The sequence below is a fragment of the Scyliorhinus torazame genome, chromosome 9, assembly GCF_047496885.1.
Source record: "Scyliorhinus torazame isolate Kashiwa2021f chromosome 9, sScyTor2.1, whole genome shotgun sequence".
Classification (NCBI taxonomy): Eukaryota; Metazoa; Chordata; class Chondrichthyes; order Carcharhiniformes; family Scyliorhinidae; genus Scyliorhinus; species Scyliorhinus torazame.
The window spans coordinates 21,620,336-21,642,407 of NC_092715.1; the positions used below are offsets into that span (position 1 = coordinate 21,620,336).

At 50.3% G+C, this 22,072-nt stretch overlaps 1 protein-coding gene across 8 annotated transcripts in view; it reads right to left on the bottom strand.

Moving 5' to 3' along the window:
* The window catches only part of zfyve28 (zinc finger, FYVE domain containing 28), a 266,810-nt gene that overhangs the window by 10,870 nt on the left and 233,868 nt on the right, over positions 1-22,072 (bottom strand). For all 8 annotated transcript variants that reach the window (XR_011948985.1, XM_072515681.1, XM_072515678.1 and 5 more), the window contains one exon: positions 3,858-3,961. Coding sequence is in view for 7 of the 8 variants with exons in the window: in XM_072515681.1 (XP_072371782.1) it covers positions 3,858-3,961 (104 nt within the window). In the remaining variant the exon portion in view is untranslated. The remainder of the gene's footprint in view (positions 1-3,857; positions 3,962-22,072) is intronic.

Below are 22,072 nucleotides of genomic sequence, written 5' to 3' on the forward strand. Positions count from 1 at the left end.
CAGGTGTAGAGAGACTGCCATCCACATGAAGGTGAGACAGGACAGGTGTAGAGTGAGACTGCCACCCACATGGAGGTGAGACAGGACAGGTGGAGAGTGAGACTGCCATTCAGATGAAGGTGAGACAGGACAGGTGTAGAGAGAGACTGCCATCCACATGGTGAGACAGAACAGGTGTAGAGAGAGACTGCCATCCACATGGAAGTGGGACAGGACAGGTGTAGAGAGAGATTGCCACCCACATGGAGGTGAGACAGAACAGGTGTAGAGAGAGACTGCCATCCACATGGAGGGGAGACAGGACAGGTGTAGAGTGAGACTGCCATCCACGTGAAGGTGAGACAGGACAGGTGTAGAGAGAGATTGCCACCCACATGGAGGTGAGACAGAACAGGTGTAGAGAGACTGCCATCCACATGAAGGTGAGACAGGACAGGTGTAGAGTGAGACTGCCACCCACATGGAGGTGAGACAGAACAGGTGGAGAGTGAGACTGCCATTCAGATGAAGGTGAGACAGGACAGGTGTAGAGAGAGACTGCCATCCACATGGTGAGACAGAACAGGTGTAGAGAGAGACTGCCATCCACATGGAAGTGGGACAGGACAGGTGTAGAGAGAGATTGCCACCCACATGGAGGTGAGACAGAACAGGTGTAGAGAGAGACTGCCATCCACATGGAAGTGAGACAGGACAGGTGTAGACAGAGACTGCCATCCACATGAAGGTGAGACAGGACAGGTGTAGAGAGAGACTGCCATCCACATGAAGGTGAGACAGGACAGGTGTAGAGAGACTGCCATCCACATGAAGGTGAGACAGCACAGGTGGAGAGAGACTGCCATTCACATGGAGGTGAGACAGGACAGGTGGAGAGAGAGACTGCCATTCACATGAAGGTGAGACAGGACGGGTGTAGAATGAGACTGCCATCCACATGGAGGTGAGACAGGACAGGTGTAGAGAGAGACTGCCATCCACATGAAGGTGAGACAGCACAGGTGCAGAGAAAGATTGCCACCCACATGGAGGGGAGCCAGGACAGGTGTAGAGTGAGACAGAACAGGTGTAGAGAGAGACTGCCATCCACATGGAGGTGAGACAGGACAGGTGGAGAGAGAGACTGCCATCCACATGGAGGTGAGACAGGACAGGTGTAGAGTGAGACTGCCACCCACATTAAGGTGAGACAGAACAGGTGTAGAGAGACTGCCATCCACATGGAGGTGAGACAGGGCAGGTGGAGAGTGAGACTGCCACCCACATGGAGGTGAGACAGGACAGGTGTAGAGAGAGACTGCCATCCACATGGAGGTGGGACAGGACAGGTGTAGAGAGAGACTGCCATCCACATGGTGAGACAGAACAGGTGTAGAGAGAGACTGCCATCCACATGAAGGTGAGACAGGACAGGTGTCGAGGGAGACTGCCATCCACATGGAGGGGAAACAGGACAGGTGTAGAGAGAGATTGCCATCCACATGGAGGGGAAACAGGACAGGTGTAGAGAGACTGCCATCCACATGAAGGTGAGACAGGACGGGTGGAGAGAGAGACTGCCATCCACATGGAGGGGAAACAGGACAGGTGTAGAGAGAGATTGCCACCCACATGGAGGGGAAACAGGACAGGTGGAGAGTGAGACAGGACAGCTGTAGAGTGAGACTGCCACCCACATGAAGGTGAGACAGGATGGGTGTAGAGAGAGACTGCCACCCACATGGAGGTGAGACAGGACAGGTGTAGAATGAGACTGCCATCCACATGAAGGTGAGACAGGATGGGTGTAGAGAAAGACTGCCATCCACATGAAGGTGAGACAGGACAGGTGCAGAGAGAGATTGCCACCCACATGGAGGGGAGCCAGGACAGGTGTAGAGTGAGACAGAACAGGTGTAGAGTGAGACTGCCATCCACATGAAGGTGAGACAGAACAGGTGTAGAGAGAGACTGCCATCCACATTAAGGTGAGACAGAACAGGTGTAGAGAGACTGCCATCCACATGGAGGGGAGACAGGACAGGGGGAGAGAGAGATTGCCACCCACATGGAGGTGAGACAGGACAGGTGTAGAGTGAGACTGCCACCCACATGGAGGTGAGACAGGACAGGTGTAAAGAGAGACTGCCATCCACATGGAGGTGGGACAGGACAGGTGTAGAGAGAGACTGCCATCCACATGGTGAGACAGAACAGGTGTAGAGAGAGACTGCCATCCACATGAAGGTGAGACAGGACAGGTGTAGAGAGACTGCCATCCACATGAAGGTGAGACAGGACAGGTGTAGAGAGAGACTGCCATTCGCATGAAGGTGAGACAGGACGGGTGTAGAGTGAGACTGCCATCCACATGAAGGTGAGACAGGACAGGTGTAGAGGGAGACTGCCATCCACATGGAGGGGAAACAGGACAGGTGTAGAGAGAGATTGCCATCCACATGGAGGGGAAACAGGACAGGTGTAGAGAGAGACTGCCATCCACATGAAGGTGAGACAGGACGGGTGTAGAGTGAGACTGCCACCCACATGGAGGTGAGACAGGACAGGTGTAGAGAGAGACTGCCATCCACATGGAGGTGAGACAGGACAAGTGTAGAGAGAGACTGCCATCCACATGGAGGGGAAACAGGACAGGTGTAGAGAGAGATTGCCATCCACATGGAGGGGAAACAGGACAGGTGTAGAGAGAGACTGCCATCCACATGGAGGTGAGACAGGACAGGTGTAGAGAGAGACTGCCATCCACATGGAGGGGAGACAGGACAGGTGTAGAGTGAGATTGCCACCCACATAGAGGGGAGACAGGACTAGTGGAGAGTGAGACTGCCATTCAGATGAAGGTGAGACAGGACAGGTGTCGAGAGAGATTGCCACCCACATGGAGGGGAGACAGGACAGGTGGAGAGTGAGACTGCCATTCAGATGAAGGTGAGACAGGACAGGTGTAGAGAGAGACTGCCACCCACATGGAGGTGAGACAGGACAGGTATAGAGAGAGATTGCCACCCACATGAAGGTGAGACAGGACAGGTGTAGAGAGAGACTTCCACCCACATGGAGTTGAGACAGGACAGGTGTAGAGAGACTGCCATCCACATGGAGGTGAGACAGGACAGGTGTAGAGAGACTGCCATCCACATGAAGGTGAGACAGAACAGGTGTAGAGTGAGACAGGACAGCTGTAGAGTGAGCCTGCCATCCACATGGAGGTGAGCAGGGTAGTTGTTGCTCGAAGTTCTTCCTTGAAGAACGTTAGAAATCAGTGAGGTTTTTAGACCAATGTGGAATCGCTAATGGTTGAATTTCTGATGCTAGCCCAAAAGCGACTGGGTTGATTGGATTCAATTTCACACCTTACATTGCGAAGAAAGCTGAACTCGAGTCCTCTGGCTTGCGAGTCAAGAGCCATAATCAATCGGACATTTGTACTTTGAAGCTATGTCATGGCACAAGTTTCTTACTCCCACTCTACTCCAATCAGTGCCTCTGCTAGTGATAAGGACCTGAGCAGCGATCAAATGAAGCTGGATTGTTCTTTTTTATCAATTTCATAATTAAATGTACCATTTCCTCTGGGGCTGGAAATCCATTTGATTCAAAATCTCCCAAAGCTTCAAAATCTCAAAAGCTTCATACCAAGATGGCGCCGGAGCGAGGCGACTCTCTGCGAGCTCTCACAAACAGATCCACTTTTTACTCGTTCCCTATTATGTATTTTCTTTTATTCCCTTTTCTTCCCATGTACTTAATGATCTGTTGAGCTGTTCGCAGAAAAATACTTTTCACTGTACCTCGGTACACGTGACAATAAACAAATCCAAATCCAAATCCCTTGAGCCCAGTGCTTAATCAAGTACCTTTCCACAGCTTCTGCAATGATGCTTTCTTCGGATCACAGTGAATGGTGCCTTGCATGCAGTACAGTAACTGCAGACTTCATCTGGTACCCATTCTGGAGGATCTGTCACAAACAGGAAACAGAGGAGTCCATCAACAAGCCCCCAGGAGGAACGCATGCAAGAAGCACTTAGAAAGCTCAGGTTAGGCCTCAGCTAGAGTACTGCATCCCGATCGTCATCACACGTTCGGAAAAAGCAAGGGTCCTCGTGTTGGTATGGCAATCTTTCGCTCAATCACGTAACCAGAGTCAGTCATTCCTCCCTCACCCCTCACTACTTTGCTGGTTTAAAAAAAACCACCAATGATTATAAATACACATAACTCCATTTTAATCCAATTTTAGAATTCATTAGATGGGACGTCACTCAATACAAACTCCTTTGGAATATCTCAGTGTAACAGCAAAAGTAAGTAAAGTCTCCATGGTCTCAAATGGTCTCCCCCTTTTGAGGGGGAGAGCTGTCTGGCGGTGATTTAACCAGAGGATCAACTCGGGCGATCGGCAAGGTTGAAAAGACGAGGCCTTCATGAATAACCTCAGCAGGTGCGGGAATTGAACCCACGCTGTTGGCCTCGCTCTGCGTCACGAACCAGCTGTCCAGCCAACTGAGCTAAACCGGCCCCCAGGAGGAAAGCATGCAAGAAGCACTTAGAAAGCTCAGGTTAGGCCTCAGCTAGAGTACCGCATCCCGATCGTCATCACAGGTTAGGAAAAAGCAAGTGTCCTCGTGTTGGTATGGCAATGATTTACTGTAATGGTTCGATGAATGGGGGAAGAAAAAAAAAAAACGGTTTCCATTAGCTGATGGCGCAAACACTAGGGGACACGGGTATAGGTTTGGGCAAGAGATGTGAAGAGAACTTTTGGGTGGCATTGACCTGGAACATGCTGCCCACGAGGGTGGTGGAAGCAGAGAGGAAGAATTATTTCATAAGGAAATTGGATGGGCACGAGACGGAAAATAAACTCTGGGATGGGGTTAACAGTGGGGGAACGGGACTGACCGGTTTCCTCCTTAGAGGGCCAGCATGGACTCGATGGACTGCATGGTCTCCTCACTTGGGGTAAATGACTAAGATTCCACGGGTGTGTATACGGTGTGTGTGTGGAGTGACAGCGGAAAGAGCTTCATCGACTGAACAGAATCCCTCCGGTGCTTTTCTTCTCGTTTGGTCATCACTTTAATACCTCCTTCCCTCACATAAATATGCTCAGATTGAAAAGGAAACCAGTAATTAAGAGCAGTGCTGGCTTGAATTGCACACTTGGCTTCTGTGACAAGATTATACTCTGTTTAAAAAAAGTGAAACTATGCCGGGAGGAAGTATTTGAATGGAGTTACCCCCACCCCCTCCACTGCACTCACTTCGACTCCTTTCATTTAGTTTCATTTTTTTTAAATGTGTTGAATTCTTTATTTTAAAATGTTCCTGCTCAATGCTTCAGAGTTTTCATTTGATCAGGTTAAAGAGCGCCAGTCAAGTCCCATCGGTTAAGAGACGAGCCATGGGGGGTAATATCTGCGCTGAACAGAGCATTGCACATAGAAATAAATCTGCACCCACAAAACAGCTCAGGGCACATTCTCTTTGCCAGGGACAGTCACTATCCCCATCTCCTTTCTTGCCAGTTAGCAGTGAAGAAACCCAGGTTATCTGAAAACAGCCCCTCTCAAACACACAGAAAGTGGAGACTTCCGGTGATGGGGATGTGCTGAGTAGCTGCACATCTCCCAAGAACCCAAAAATCGGCTCTTTTACTCAAAATAGCCCGCTAGCACAGGGAAAAATGTATCCCCACACCCCAACTAACATCGACACGAACGGAGATGCGGAGCAACTGCAACTCCAGAGGCCGTAAAGGGATAAGAAATGGGAAAATCCAGGAGACGCAAAAGGAGACGAAGCTCGGGCCACGTCAGAGCGAGAAGGACTGACCCGCCGCACAAGGAGGAAAGACTTGAGGGTGGTTGGAGGATGTTTCTCTCAGGGGAACTGAGAGAACACAGAGGAGATGAAGACTGACATTGAGGCGGTGATCACGGGAGCGGTCGCAGAAGCTCTGCGAACCATGCAGGTGGCCCTGAACAAGATAGAAAGGTGACTGAAGGCCCAGGAGAGCACCGTAGAGGTGTTGGAAAAGGCCTCAGCCTAGAGCAACCGGGTCACCGCTCTGGAAAGGAAAATAACAAAGTTACGGAGCCTGAGGGAAAAGATAGAACATCAGGAGAACCAATCAAGGGGCCAAAACCTGCAGTGGTGGGCCTGCCCTGCAGAGGGGATCAAAGGCAGGGACCGCACAGACTATGTGGCCCAAACGCTGGGCAACCTGGTGGGAAGGGATAGCTTCTCCAACCCACCAGGAATAGACAGAGCCCACCGGTCGCTCCGCCCGAAACCCAAGGCCAGCCAAGGGCGATAATCAACAAAATGCACCGGTACCAGGACCGGGAAAGAATCCCGAGCTGGACAAGACAAATTAAAACGTCACTAGATCAGGATCCATCAGGATATTGGGGCTGACCTGGCCAAGTCCCGGGTAGAGTTTAACCGGGCGAAGGCAGCCCTGTACAAGAGCGGAGTAAAATGTGGGATGCTGGACCCGGCCAAATTCTGGGTCACATTCCAGGGCAGGGAGCACGTCTTCACGGCCCCTGCTGACCCGGACAAATTCTTCCTGGAGAACGTGCTGGAGAAGGGGCAACAGGGACAGCAGTGAAAAGACCACCCAAAGAGATTTTATTAATTTATTTAAGCAACTTGAAGGACACCTTGCGGGACTGCATTGCCTGTTCTGAGGACGGGAGTTGTAGAGAAAGGAAAGAGCGAGAACAGCAGAGTGCAGGAAAGGGGGAGGAGAACAACAGGCAGGGAGAACAGACAGCGGGTGACGGGTGGAGACATAACCAACCCCAGGAAGGGGCCACCACACGAGCAGGAAAGCTAGCGCTAGGAAGCATGAATGAGGAGGGGCTGCGGCGCATCGCCTGCAAGGGAGAGTGTGCTGGCAAAGGTGGGTGGAGGGGAGGGAAGTGGACGACAGCGGGTGGGGTGGGCTGGAGAAATTACAATAGGGAAACAGGAACAAAGATAGTAAGGGCATTAGGCTGGCTACAGGGCATTAGGCTGGCTACAACAGGCCACACGTGGTGACTTGGAACACAGAGGCACTGCAAGCAACTACTTTGGAGGTTCCCTGAACAAAGGGAAAACCCGGAGTGCAGGGGCTCTGCCCCTGGTGCTGTGAAGCCACAGTGCTAACCACTGTGCTACCATGCTGCGTCTAATTGTTCATAATTAGAATACAGATTTGTAAAAATTCTTTCATGGGATATGGCGCCCATCCCGGATTGCCTTTGAACTGAGCGGTTTGCTCGACCATTTCAGAGTGCAGTTTAGAGCCAACCACATCGCTGTGGGTCTGGAGTCACATGTAGGCCAGACCAGGTAAAGACGGCAGATTTCCTTCCCTAAAGTGAACATTAGTGAACCAGATAGGAATACACATGGGAGGTCAATCAGCAAGTATTAAACCTTGCCTCCCCAAGACTCTTTCGGAGAGGGAGGAAAGTTGGCAGAGGGCGTTTGATGAGCAATATGTATTACAAATTGGTAGCTGCCTACTGAAAAACACTGGTACATGAAAAATGATATGCTCAGGAGGAAACTGCACAATTCCAGAACAGTTATGTTTAGTTCAACCTGAATGACCATTGATGAAGCGGATGCTGTGTACATTAATATGACATGCAATTTCCTTCAAAACATCTGATTTTCTTCAAGTGAATGGATACAGAGACCTAGGTTACCGGTGTGTTAAGATTATGCTAATAGATTACCTGGATACAGGACAGTATCAAATATGCTCGTTTGTTAGTTCATGATTGTCCTAATCTTCAATCGCACCCGAGTACATAAGGTGCAAGGTATGCAAGTATCCAAAACAATGTTTTATTACATCAGCAGTAGATTTCAAAGTTATGATTTTATATTTTGCCAAACTGCTCAGTATTCCAACTAACAATTGCTTATTCATTAAATACAATCAAACAATGAATCTTCTATATCTTACTGGAACAGCTAGCAGGCTGCCTTGTCTTTTGCGGAGATCCTAATTAAATAGTCTGAATACTATTTAAACAATTAGGCAATGAGGTCACAGCAGTGTTTGAAGGTTTTGCAGCCTCAATCGAATCAGAGTGGAACAAATAATTGGACTAATAGTTTATGTCAGTTGCATGGTTACAAACGAGCACAAAGCTTGTAGGTGCAACTGAAAGTTGGATGCACAGGCCTTGGAGTAACTATGGCAACCATTCAGCAGGAGATCTAGGAAGTAAGGGATTTAGTTACAAGGAGATACCAAGAGATTTGAGCAGATGAAGTAGAGACTTGATTTAATTGTATGAAATTCCCTCCAGCAGGAAACCTTGCTGCCATATTTGACCAGGAGGGGAGTTTCTAAGCACAAATTCTCGACATCATTAAGACCACCTATGTCCACTTGCCTGACTCCACCTCACCAAGTTCATCTACTGCTCTTCAACTCCAATTGTCTAGTCCCTAGCCTCTCAGTCATTAAGACTTTTCTACTGTTACTGATCTGCCCAACCACATCCACACCCTCATTAAAAACCGTTACCCCAATGCCTGGGATGGGCTGTTCGGCGCACGGGGAGGTCCCAGATCGCACTTGCCTCTCTACCCTGCGGGGCAAGGGGGGCCCAAAGGAGGCAGCAAGTTAAGGGTTGGTATATAGAGGAGGGAGCAGCCGGGGTCAGCATGGGTGAGCTGACTCACAGAAGCACAATGGGGGGGGAAACCAGAGGTAAGCGGATGCTTGGCCTGGGGGGGGGGGGGGGGGGCGGGGGGGGGTGCTGCTTTGCTGACTGAAGGGGAGCCAGGTGACGGGTATGGATGGAGAGTCAGGCGGGGGGGGGGTCACCGGGGGGAGAGTTGGAGGAGGGCGGCGGGGGCACGCAGCTGGCCGAAAAAGGGAGATGGCTAGTCGGCGGGATGGCGGGGGGGGGGGGGGGGGGGGGGGGGGGGGGGGGTTAACCCCCTGACAAGGCTGATCATGTGGAACGTGAGGGGCCTGAATGGGCCGGTCAAGCGGTCCCGCATTTGAAGGGGTTGAAGGCTGACGTGGCCATGTTGCAAGAGACGCACTTAAAGCTCACGGACCAGACGAGGCTGAGGAAAGGGTGGGTGGGACAGGTGTTTCACGCGGGGTTAGACTCCAAGACCAGAGGAATGGCCATTTTGGTCAGTAAACAAGTGGCGTTTGAGGCGGGGAGCATCGTGGCGGACAAGGGGGGCAGGTATATAATGGTGAGTGGCAAGCTGCAGGGGGCCCGGGTGGTGTTAGTGAATGTACATGCCCCGAACTGAGACGATGCGGACTTCATGAGGAGCGTGTTGGGTAAGATCCCGGACTTGGAGATAAGTCACCTGATAATGGGAGGGGACTTTAATACGTTCTTGGATCCGAGCTTGGACTGTCCCAAGTCCAGAATGGGAAAGAGGCAGGCGGGGGCCAGGGCCTTGTGGGAGTTCATGGGCCACATGGGGAGAGTGGACCCCTGGAGGTTTACGCGGCCAAGGACGAAGGAGTTTTCCTTTTTCTCCCATGTCCATAAAGTCTATTTGCGAATAGACTTCTTTATGTTGAGTAGGGCGTTAATCCAGACAGTGGAGGGGGTTGAATACTCGGCCATCACGGTCTCGGACCATGCCCCGCACTGGGTGAACCTGCGACTGGGGGCGGAATGGGGTCAGTGCCCTCTCTGGCGACTGGATGTGGGGCTGCTGGCGGACAAAGAGGTTATACGAGTCGGAACCCCCCCGGGGAGGGGGAAGGGATGAGGCGGTTCATGGACCGGTGGAGGTTCCGAAAGGTGGAAGCAGAGCGGGTGGAGGGACTCGGGGCCCTGATTGAGTTGGAGGAGGTAGTCAGGGGGCTGGCAGACATGCAGACGGGCAAGGCCCCGGGCCTGGATGGCTTCCCTGTAGAATTCTATAAGAGGTTCTCGGAGCTGCTGAGCCCGTTCCTGATGAGAACCTTCAATGAGGCAAAGGAGAAAGGGACCCTTCCTCCAACAATGTTGCAGACATTGATCTCGCTTATCCTGAAGGAGAAGGATCCGCTTTAGTGTGGGTCCTACAGGCAGATATCGCTCCTGAACATGGATGCCAAGCTGTTGGCAAAAATTCTGGCCACCAGAATAGAGGACTGTGTCCCAGGAGTGATTGGGGAGGACCAGACGGGTTTTGTTAAGGGCAGGCAGCTGAACACGAACATGAGGAGGCTCCTGAATATTATCATTATGATGCCCTTGGAGGGGGGGGGGGGGGCAGAGGTGGAGGTGGTGGCTGCGATGGACGCGGAGAAGGCCTTTGACAGGGTGGAATGGGAGTATCTGTGGGAGGCGCTAGGCAGGCTTGGATTTGGGGAGGGATTTATAGGGTGGGTCAAGCTGCTGTATCAATCAGGCCCCTGTAGTGAGTTCGTTGTAGCCAGTTAAAATGGCTAACTCCCGATTAGAATGGCCAAACCCCGATTTAAAATGGCAAACGGAAGAGGCTGATGGGAAAATCAGCCAACAGGACTCAAACAGGCAGCTGCAGGTAAAACTGTGTATTCGTCTCTGGGGAGGCCAGACAGAATCGATACCTGCAGCCATCAGCATAACAAGACTCCAGCCATCTGAATATTAAGTAGCAATCCCCGGAAACAATGTGCAACAAATTAGACACACAAAGGCAACCCAGACTTTTCGGCGCCAGCAGGAGCCTACACAAAGAGGTGAACGACCACCCCAAAATCGCCCATCGATCAAGGAATCGCTCTAGCATTGGAGAATATCGAACCAAGTGATTGGGACGAAGTCCAATCACTTGGAACCAGGTACAGGGTCCGCCCCGAAAGGCGGGAAGCCCCTGGGGACTATAAGTATAGAGTCCAAGTTCAAATCGACCCTTCTTCTCCTCTCTCCATCCTTCGAGACCCTTCTGCTGACCTTCTGCAACAGCCGCTAGAATCGTAAGTCTTACTCCAACGCTCGCTACGAGATAGACGCTCCTGGCTATCGACCTGTACCAGCTTTGAATCCCGCAGGCTCAGAACCCATACGAAAGGCCATTCGTTTCCCTGACCTGGTGGGCCATTTCCAAAGTTAAGTATTGGCCTGTTAGTTGTAGGAAGTAGCTTAGAAGTAGAATTAATGTATAAGTATTGATTACTGTATATAATAAATGTGCGTTGATTTAACTCTTACTAAGCGGTGTGTTGGATTCTTGATCATTACTCGGACTTGAACCACATGGCGGTATCAGAAAGATACCTGGCGACTCAAGAGCCAAGGTGATAGAACAAGAGCAATTAAACTAAGGCTAAAATTAAGAGCAACAGTGTCCACAAACCGGCTAAGGTCAGAATATTTCAGGCTGCACCGGGGGACAAGACAGGGGTGTCCCCTGTCCCCGTTGCTGTTTGCCCTGGCAATTGAGCCGTTGGCCATTGCGCTCCGGACTTTGGGGGATTGGAGGGGACTGGTGCGCGGAGGGGAGGAGCACCGGGTCTCCCCCTACGTGGATGACCTGCTGTTGTATATTTCGGACCCGTTGGAGGGGTTGGGGGTGGTCATGCGGATCCTGGGGGACTTCGGGGGGTTCTCGGGGTATAGGTTGAATGTGGGGAAGAGTGAGCTGTTCGTGGTCCACGGTAGGGGCCAGGAGGAGAGACTGAGGGAGCTCCCGCTCAGGATAGTGGAGAGGAGCTTTCGGTACTTGGGGGATACAAGTGGCCAGGAACTGGGGTGCCCTGCACCTGCTCAACTTAACCCGGCTAGTGGAGCAGATGGAGGGAGAGTTTAAAAGGTGGGATATGCTCCCGCTTTCCCTGGTGGGACGGGTGCAGACTGTGAAGATGACGGTTCTCCCCAGGTTCCTCTTTGTATTTCAGTTCCTCCCCATTTTCATCCCCAAGTGCTTCTTTAAGCTGGTGAATAGGGTTGTTACGGGATTTGTGTGGGCGAATAAAACCCCGCGAGTCAAAAGGGTAGGGGTGGACTGGCTCTGCCGAACTTCTGCAGTTATTACTGGGCGGCCAATGTGGCCATGATCAGGAAATGGATGATGGAGGAGGGGGCGGCGTGGGGGCGGTTGGAGGCTGCGTCGTGTAGAGGCACCAGTCTAGGGACATCTGTTACGGCTCTGCTGCCGTTCGCGCCGGCGCGATAGATTTCATTATCATAGAATTATCATAGAATTTACAGTGCAGAAGGAGGCCATTCAGCCCATCGAGTCTGCACCGGCTCTTGGAAAGAGCACCCCACCCAAGGTCAACACCGCCACCCTATCCCCATAACCCAGCAACCCCACCCAACACTAAGGGCAATTTTGGACACTAAGGGCAATTTTGGACACTAAGGGCAATTTATCATGGCCAATCCACCTAACCCGCACATCTTTGGACTGTGGGAGGAAACCGGAGCACCCGGAGGAAACCCACGCACACACGGGGAGGATGTGCAGACTCCGCACAGACAGTGACCCAAGCCAGAATCGAACCTGGGACCCTGGAACTGTGAAGCAATTGTGCTATCCACAAGGCTACCGTGCTGCCCCTCGATACACCACTAGCCCGGTGGTGACGGCGGCAGATGATCTGGGGGCAGTGGAGAAGCCACAGGGGGCGATATTCTCCACTCCCCCGCCGGTTGGGAGAATCGCCTGGGCCGCCAAAATTTCCCAGGACGCCTGTCCGTTGCCCTCCCGCGATTCTCCCAAGCGGCAGGGACGGTCCGGTCGAGTTCCGCGGGCCGCAGGCCGGAGAATCGTCGGAGACACCCAAAATGGCGATTCTCTGGCACCCCCGCTATTCTCAGGCCCGGATGGGCCGAGCGGCCAGGCCAAAACGGCGGGTTCCCCCTGGCACCGTCCACACCTGGTCGCTGCCGTCGTGTACGGTGCGTGAACGCTGGGGGGGTGGCCTGCGGGGAAGCGAGGGGGGATCCTGCACCAGGGGGTACCTGAAATCTGGGGTGGCCCGCGATCGGTGCACACCGATCGTCGGGCCGTCCTCTCTGAAGGAGGACCTCCTTCCTTCCGCGGCCCCGCAAGATCCATCCGCCATCTTCTTGCGGGGCGGACTTAGAGAGGACGGCAACCACGCATGCGCGGATGACGCCAGTTATGCGGCGCCGCCTTTACGCGGGCGACAAGGCCTGGCGCATGTAGATGACGCGGCCCCGATCCTAGCCCATTGTCAGGACCTGAATCGGTCGGGATCGGGGCCGTTTCGCGCCGTCGTGCACCTCAACGACGTTCACGACGGCGCGGGAGTGGAGAATCTCGCCCAGGGTGTGGACCCCGATACGGAATAACCACAGATTTGCTCCAGGTAGGTTGGATGGGGGGTACCAAGGCTGGTACAGGGCAGATATTAGGAGGATGGGGGACCGGTTTATAGATGAGGCTTTCCCCAGCATACAGGCGCTGGAGGTGAGGTTCGGCCTGCCCCCGGGGAATGCGTTTAGGTACCTTCAGGTTCGGGACTTCCTCAGAAAACAGGTGAGGACATTCCCGCGGCTGCCCCCACGTAGGATCCAGGATAGGGTGGTGTCTGGCGTCTGGGTAGGGGAGGGGAAGGTGTTGGATATATATCAGGAGCTGCAGGAGGTACTGGAAGCCCATGTCAAATTTTAGTTTATAATAATCCTGTCAAACACCTTGGGATGTTTTATCACGTTGAAGGTGCTAAATAAATACAATCGTTGATGTAATTGAAATCAAAAACAAAGGGATATAATTGAAACTGAGCTGGTTAAAAGCAGACCCATAAAAACAGCCCTCAGAGTTGAGAACATCTGCAATGCACTGTCCCTGGGGCATTGAGTACAAGAGTAAGGAGGTCATGTTGAGCTTGTATAAGACACTAGTTAGGCCTCATGTGGAGAACTGCATCCAATCCTGGGCGCCATAGTAGAGAAAGACTGTGAAGGCATCGGCGAGAGTACAGAGGAGATTCACAAGAATGATGCCAGGAATAAATAATCAGAGCTATGAGCATAGATTGGAGAGGTTCGGACTGTTTTCCTTGGAAAAAGGAAGGTAGAGAGAAGACTTAATGGAGGTTCAAGATCCCGAGGGGTCTGGGCAGGGTAAATAGTGAGGAACTGTTGTCTCTCACGGGTACCCTCTCGAGTCAGGTTTTACTCAATCCTCTATTAAAGCCCTGGGGTAGATCACTGCGCGCACTGGCAATAAATGGAAAGGTGTGGATGGTGGATGTTGAAACCTGTCAGCAAGATTTCATAAAGGCAATTCCAGCAACCCAGGCCGCAGAAAGGTGCAGATTTCATTCCAAAGCTGCCCCTTGGTTCCATGCCCCCGTGCACCTGGCTCCAGGCCGCTCGTGGTCCACGTGGCTCCGTTGACTCGCCTGGTCAAGAGGAATGTGGCCTTTTCTCCACTCTGACAACATTGGGGTGTTTGATGGACAGTGGAACATGGAGCACCTCCCAGGCCAGCCTTCGGTCACTTTTATCAGCCAACGCTGGTTTATGAAGGAAGGGGAGAGCAGGATCTCAATCAATCAGAGGGGAAGGGACTGAGGGGGCCAACTTCATCCTACCTTAAAGAGCTGATTTTAAATTTAATCAACTTTATTCCCCGTTTTCCTCACCTTGTGCTCTGAACAGGGAAATGCTCTGGATATCTAAACATTGGGCTGTGCCCGAACACAGAGTGGAATTAACATGTTCAGATCCGATCATTACAAATAACACGCGTTCGCACAATTGGATTCTCTTCCATCAATAAACTTCTAAAAATGAAGATTCATACTACTTTTGCTTGAGGAAAGAATTTTAAAATAATTATCTTGAAAGTGGGAAACAAGGGAATTTGAATTAAAGATTTCACATTTTTAACAATATCAAATGGACTTTTTAAAACGGCTTTCAAAAATCTGATTTTTCTCTGCACCTTATATCTTAGGTTGGGTTGAATTTAGACACATGAGCGAGCGTCTGGGAGGTGAGTAGTGAATTTAAAAACTCTTACCTTTACAGGAGCAGCCCTTTGGATTTCGGCGGCAGCGGTGCGCAGGGGCCTTCTGGGAGGTGAGTAGTGAATTTAAAAACTCTTACCTTTACAGGAGCAGCCCTTTGGATTTCGGCGGCAGCGGTGCGCAGGGGCCTTCTGGGAGGTGAGTAGTGAATTTAAAAACCCTTACCTGGTCCCGTGTCTGTTTTTTTTCTGTTTTATTTGTTTTTATATAAGGCGGGAACCGGAAGTTCGACCCGCGGACCTCTGGGAAGTCCCCCCCCCCAACCAATAAATTCTGGTGGAGAGGAAACCCGAGGCACTACACGTGTAGTGTCTCCCACCCGCCCTCCTCCTCTAACCTAATAATAAGACCCATTGGTGTGAGGTAAGTGCCATATTATATTATTAGCATTGTGCAGGTCAAGGTTCGGAGGTGGAGGAGCAGTCTCCGTCAGCGAGAGAACCTGAGAACATCTAAGACACTCAGAAGGTAAGAAAGTGATTTTTACTTATTTTTACTTTTATACCTTTTTTCAAATTGTGTGTGTCGGGGGGAAACTGAAGTGACATCACAGAAAAGCTGTGGCTAGTATTTGGTAACTAATTAAACACAATAACTTAATTATAATTTAGAGGGATATCTAAGCCAGAGATCGGAGAGTACTATAGTTAGCTATCAAATTTCTATTAGAAATCTAGTGCTAGGAAACAGATAGTTGACAGTAACTTTGAAATATTTAAAAAAATATTTAAAAAAAAAAAGACAAATTTTAATTTTAATTAATTGACGCAATGTCAGTTAGAGGGGTGCTGTGCTCTGACTGTGAGATGTGGCAGGTCCGGGAGGCTTCCAGCGTCCATGATGGCTTCATTTGCAGAAAGTGCACCCAACTGGAGCTCCTCACAGACCGCATGGTTCGGTTGGAGCAGCAATTGGATGCACTTAGGAGCATGCAGGTGGCGGAAAGCGTCATAGATCGCAGTTATGTAAATGTGGTCACACCCAAGGTGCAGGCAGAGAAATGGGTGACCACCAGAAAGGGCAGGCAGTCAGTGCAGGAATCCCCTGTGGTTGTCCCCCTCTCGAACAGATATACCCCTTTGGATACTGTCGGGGGGGATAGCCTATCAGGGGAAAACAGCAGCAGCCAGAGCAGTGGCACCACGGCTGGCTCTGATGTTCAGAAGGGAGAGTCAAAGCGCAGAAGAGCAATAGTAATAGGGGACTCTATAGTCAGGGGCACAGATAGGCGCTTCTGTGGACGTGAAAGAGACTCCAGGATGGTATGTTGCCTCCCTGGTGCCAGGGTCCAGGATGTCTCCGAACGGGTAGAGGGCATCCTGAAGGGGGAGGGCAAACAGGCAGAGGTCGTTGTACATATCGGTACTAACGACATAGGCAGGAAGGAGCATGAGGTCCTGCAGCAGGAGTTCAGGGAGCTAGGCAGAAAGTTAAAAGACAGGACCTCGAGGGTTGTAATCTCGGGATTACTCCCTGTGCCACGTGCCAGTGAGGCTAGAAGTAGGAAGATAGAGCAGCTAAACACGTGGCTAAACAGCTGGTGTAGGAGGGAGGGTTTCCATTATCTGGACCACTGGGAGCTCTTCCGGGGCAGGTGTGACCTGTATAAGAAGGACGGGTTGCATCTAAACCAGAGAGGCATAAATATCCTGGCCGCCAGGTTTGCTAGTGTCACACGGGAGGGTTTAAACTAGTATGGCAGGGGGGTGGGCACGGGAGCAATAGGTCAGAAGGTGAGAGCATTGAGGGAGAACTAGGGAATAGGGACAGTGTGGCTCTGAGGCAGAGCAGACAGGGAGAAGTTGCTGAACACAGCGGGTCTGGTGGCCTGAAGTGCATAGGTTTTAATGCAAGGAGCATTACGGGTAAGGCAGATGAACTTAGAGCTTGGATTAGTACTTGGAACTATGATGTTGTTGCCATTACAGAGACCTGGTTGAGGGAAGGGCAGGATTGGCAGCTAAACGTTCCAGGATTTAGATGTTTCAGGCGGGATAGAGGGGGATGTAAAAGGGGAGGTGGAGTTGCGCTACTTGTTCGGGAGAATATCACAGCTGTACTGCGAGAGGACACCTCAGAGGGCAGTGAGGCTATATGGGTAGAGATCAGGAATAAGAAGGGTGCAGTCACAATGTTGGGGGTATACTACAGGCCTCCCAACAGCCAACGGGAGATAGAGGAGCAGATAGGTAGACAGATTTTGGAAAAGAGTAAAAACAACAGGGTTGTGGTGATGGGAGACTTCAACTTCCCCAATATTGACTGGGACTCACTTAGTGCCAGGGGCTTAGACGGGGCGGAGTTTGTAAGGAGCATCCAGGAGGGCTTCTTAAAACAATATGTAGACAGTCCAACTAGGGACGGGGTGGTACTGGACCTGGTATTGGGGAATGAGCCCGGCCAGGTGGTAGATGTTTCAGTAGGGGAGCATTTCGGTAACAGTGACCACAATTCAGTAAGTTTTAAAGTACTGGTGGACAAGGATAAGAGTGGTCCGAGGATGAATGTGCTAAATTGGGGGAAGGCTAATTATAACAATATTAGGCGGGAACTGAAGAACATAGATTGGGGGCGGATGTTTGAGGGCAAATCAACATCTGACATGTGGGAGGCTTTCAAGTGGCAGTTGAAAGGAATACAGGACAGGCATGTTCCTGTGAGGAAGAAAGATAAATACGGCAATTTTCGGGAACCTTGGATGACGAGTGATATTGTAGGCCTCGTCAAAAAGAAAAAGGAGGCATTTGTCAGGGCTAAAAGGCTGGGAACAGACGAAGCCTGTGTGGCATATAAGGAAAGTAGGAAGGAACTTAAGCAAGGAGTCAGGAGGGCTAGAAGGGGTCATGAAAAGTCATTGGCAAATAGGGTTAAGGAAAATCCCAAGGCTTTTTACACTTACATAAAAAGCAAGAGGGTAGCCAGGGAAAGGGTTGGCCCACTGAAGGATAGGCAAGGGAATCTATGTGTGGAGCCAGAGGAAATGGGCGAGGTACTAAATGAATACTTTGCATCAGTATTCACCAAAGAGAAGGAATTGGTAGATGTTGAGTCTGAAGAAGGGGGTGTAGATAGCCTGGGTCACATTGTGATCCAAAAAGACGAGGTGTTGGGTGTCTTAAAAAATATTAAGGTAGATAAGTCCCCAGGGCCGGATGGGATCTACCCCAGAATACTGAAGGAGGCTGGAGAGGAAATTGCTGAGGCCTTGACAGAAATCTTTGGATCCTCGCTGTCTTCAGGGGATGTCCCGGAGGACTGGAGAATAGCCAATGTTGTTCCTCTGTTTAAGAAGGGTGGCAGGGATAATCCCGGGAACTACAGGCCGGTGAGCCTTACTTCAGTGGTAGGGAAATTACTGGAGAGAATTCTTCGAGACAGGATCTACTCCCATTTGGAAGCAAATGGACGTATTAGTGAGAGGCAGCACGGTTTTGTGAAGGGGAGGTCGTGTCTCACTAACTTGATAGAGTTTTTCGAGGAGGTCACTAAGATGATTGATGCAGGTAGGGCAGTAGATGTTGTCTATATGGACTTCAGTAAGGCCTTTGACAAGGTCCCTCATGGTAGACTAGTACAAAAGGTGAAGTCACACGGGATCAGGGGTGAACTGGCAAGGTGGATACAGAACTGGCTAGGCCATAGAAGGCAGAGGGTAGCAATGGAGGGATGCTTTTCTAATTGGAGGGCTGTGACCAGTGGTGTTCCACAGGGATCAGTGCTGGGACCTTTGCTCTTTGTAGTATATATAAATGATTTGGAGGAAAATGTAACTGGTCTGATTAGTAAGTTTGCAGACGACACAAAGGTTGGTGGAATTGCGGATAGCGATGAGGACTGTCTGAGGATACAGCAGGATTTAGATTGTCTGGAGACTTGGGCGGAGAGATGGCAGATGGAGTTTAACCTGGACAAATGTGAGGTAATGCATTTTGGAAGGGCTAATGCAGGTAGGGAATATACAGTGAATGGTAGAACCCTCAAGAGTATTGAAAGTCAAAGAGATCTAGGAGTACAGGTCCACAGGTCATTGAAAGGGGCAACACAGGTGGAGAAGGTAGTCAAGAAGGCATACGGCATGCTTGCCTTCATTGGCCGGGGCATTGAGTATAAGAATTGGCAAGTCATGTTGCAGCTGTATAGAACCTTAGTTAGGCCACACTTGGAGTATAGTGTTCAATTCTGGTCGCCACACTACCAGAAGGATGTGGAGGCTTTAGAGAGGGTGCAGAAGAGATTTACCAGAATGTTGCCTGGTATGGAGGGCATAAGCTATGAGGAGCGATTGAATAAACTCGGTTTGTTCTCACTGGAACGAAGGAGGTTGAGGGGCGACCTGATAGAGGTATACAAAATTATGAGGGGCATAGACAGAGTGGATAGTCAGAGGCTTTTCCCCAGGGTAGAGGGGTCAATTACTAGGGGGCATAGGTTTAAGGTGAGAGGGGCAAGGTTTAGAGTAGATGTACGAGGCAAGTTTTTTACGCAGAGGGTAGTGGGTGCCTGGAACTCACTACCGGAGGAGGTAGTGGAAGCAGGGACGATAGGGACATTTAAGGGGCATCTTGACAAATATATGAATAGGATGGGAATAGAAGGATACGGACCCAGGAAGTGTAGAAGATTGTAGTTTAGTCGGGCAGTATGGTCGGCACGGGCTTGGAGGGCCGAAGGGCCTGTTCCTGTGCTGTACATTTCTTTGTTCTTTGTTCTTTGTTGTTTGCAGAAGAGATTTACCAGAATGTTGCCTGGTATGGAGAGCATAAGCTATGAGGAGCGATTGAATAAACTCGGTTTGTTCTCACTGGAACGAAGGAGGTTGAGGGGCGACCTGATAGAGGTATACAAAATTATGAGGGGCATAGACAGAGTGGATAGTCAGAGGCTTTTCCCCAGGGTAGAGGGGTCAATTACTAGGGGGCATAGGTTTAAGGTGAGAGGGGCAAAGTTTAGAGTTGATGTACGAGGCAAGTTTTTTACGCAGAGGGTAGTGGGTGCCTGGAACTCACTACCGGAGGAGGTAGTGGAGGCAGGGACGATAGGGACATTTAAGGGGCATCTTGACAAATATATGAATAGGATGGGAATAGAAGGATACGGACCCAGGAAGTGTAGAAGATTGTAGTTTAGTCGGGCAGTATGGTCGGCACGGGCTTGGAGGGCCGAAGGGCCTGTTCCTGTGCTGTACATTTCTTTGTTCTTTGTTCTTTGTACTCCCATTTGGAAGCAAATGGACCTATTAGTGAGAGGCAGCACGGTTTTGTGAAGGGGAGGTCGTGTCTCACTAACTTGATAGAGTTTTTCGAGGAGGTCACTAAGATGATTGATGCAGGTAGGGCAGTAGATGTTGTCTATATGGACTTCAATAAGGCCTTTGACAAGGTCCCTCATGGTAGACTATTACAAAAGGTGAAGTCACACGGGATCAGGGGTGAGCTGGCAAGGTGGATACAGAACTGGCGAGGCCATAGAAGGCAGAGAGTAGCAATGGAGGGATGCTTTTCTAATTGGAGGGCTGTGACCAGTGGTGTTCCACAGGGATCAGTGCTGGGACCTTTGCTCTTTGTAGTATATATAAATGATTGAGGAAAATGTAACTGGTCTGATTAGTAAGTTTGCAGACGACACAAAGGTTGGTGGAATTGCGGATAGCGATGAGGGCTGTCGGAGGATACAGCAGGATTTAGATTGTCTGGAGACTTGGGCGGAGAGATGGCAGATGGAGTTTAATCCGGACAAATGTGAGGTAATGCATTTTGGAAGGTCTAATGCAGGTAGGGAATATACAGTGAATGGTAGAACCCTCAAGAGTATTGATAGTCAAAGAGATCTAGGAGTACAGGTCCACAGGTCATTGAAAGGGGCAACACAGGTGGAGAAGGTAGTCAAGAAGGCATGCTTGCCTTCATTGGCCGGGGCATTGAGTATAAGAATTGGCAAGTAATGTTGCAGCTGTATAGAACCTTAGTTAGGCCACACTTGGAGTATAGTGTTCAATTCTGGTTGCCATACTACCAGAAGGATGTGGAGGCTTTAGAGAGGGTGCAGAAGAGATTTACCAGAATGTTGCCTGGTATGGAGGGCATTAGCTATGAGGAGCGGTTGAATAAACTCGGTTTGTTCTCACTGGAACGAAGGAGGTTGAGGGGAGACCTGATAGAGGTCTACAAAATTATGAGGGGCATAGACAGAGTGGATAGTCAGAGGCTTTTCCCCAGGGCAGAGGGGTCAATTACTAGGGGGCATAGGTTTAAGGTGAGAGGGGCAAGGTTTAGAGTAGATGTACGAGGCAAGTTTTTTTACGCAGAGGGTAGTGGGTGCCTGGAACTCGCTGCCGGAGGAGGTAGTGGAAGCAGGGACGATAGTGACATTTAAGGGGCATCTTGACAAATATATGAATAGGATGGGAATAGAAGGATACGGACCCAGGAAGTGTAGAAGATTATAGTTTAGTCGGGCAGCATGGTCGGCACGGGCTTGGAGGGCCGAAGGGCCTGGTCCTGTGCTGTACATTTCTTTGTTCTTTGTTCGTTCTTTGTCTACCAACACATTAACTTTTAAGAAGCTTTTCAAGCTACTTAAAAATGTTTACATAGTCACATTTAGCAATATTAATCAGAAGTATAAAATACTGACCGCGTAGACAACTTCCATTAATTCTTGAGGAATCAACATTGACTAAAGTAGGGCAGCACGGTGGCACAGTGGTTAGCACGGCTGCCTCACGGCGCTGAAGACCTGGGTTCAGTCCCCGCCCTGGGTCACTGTCTGTGTGCAGTTTGCATATTCTCCCCATGTCTGTGTGGGTCTCACCCCCACAACCCAAAGAGGTGCAGGGTAGGTGGATTGGTCACGCTAAACAGCCCCTTAATTGGGGAAAAAAAGAATTGGGTACTCTAAATTTATTTTTAAAATATACATTTACGAACGGGTGGCGAGGAAAAATTAGTGCTGTTCTAATTGATCATCCCGGCCTGTCACATTACAATTGAACATGTTATCGAGACAACAGGTTAATGCCCTTTTATAAAGACACAATTTTCTGCATCAGTGGCAGGAGTCCATTCTGGAAGTCAGTGGATCGTCGACTGAATGGGTTAG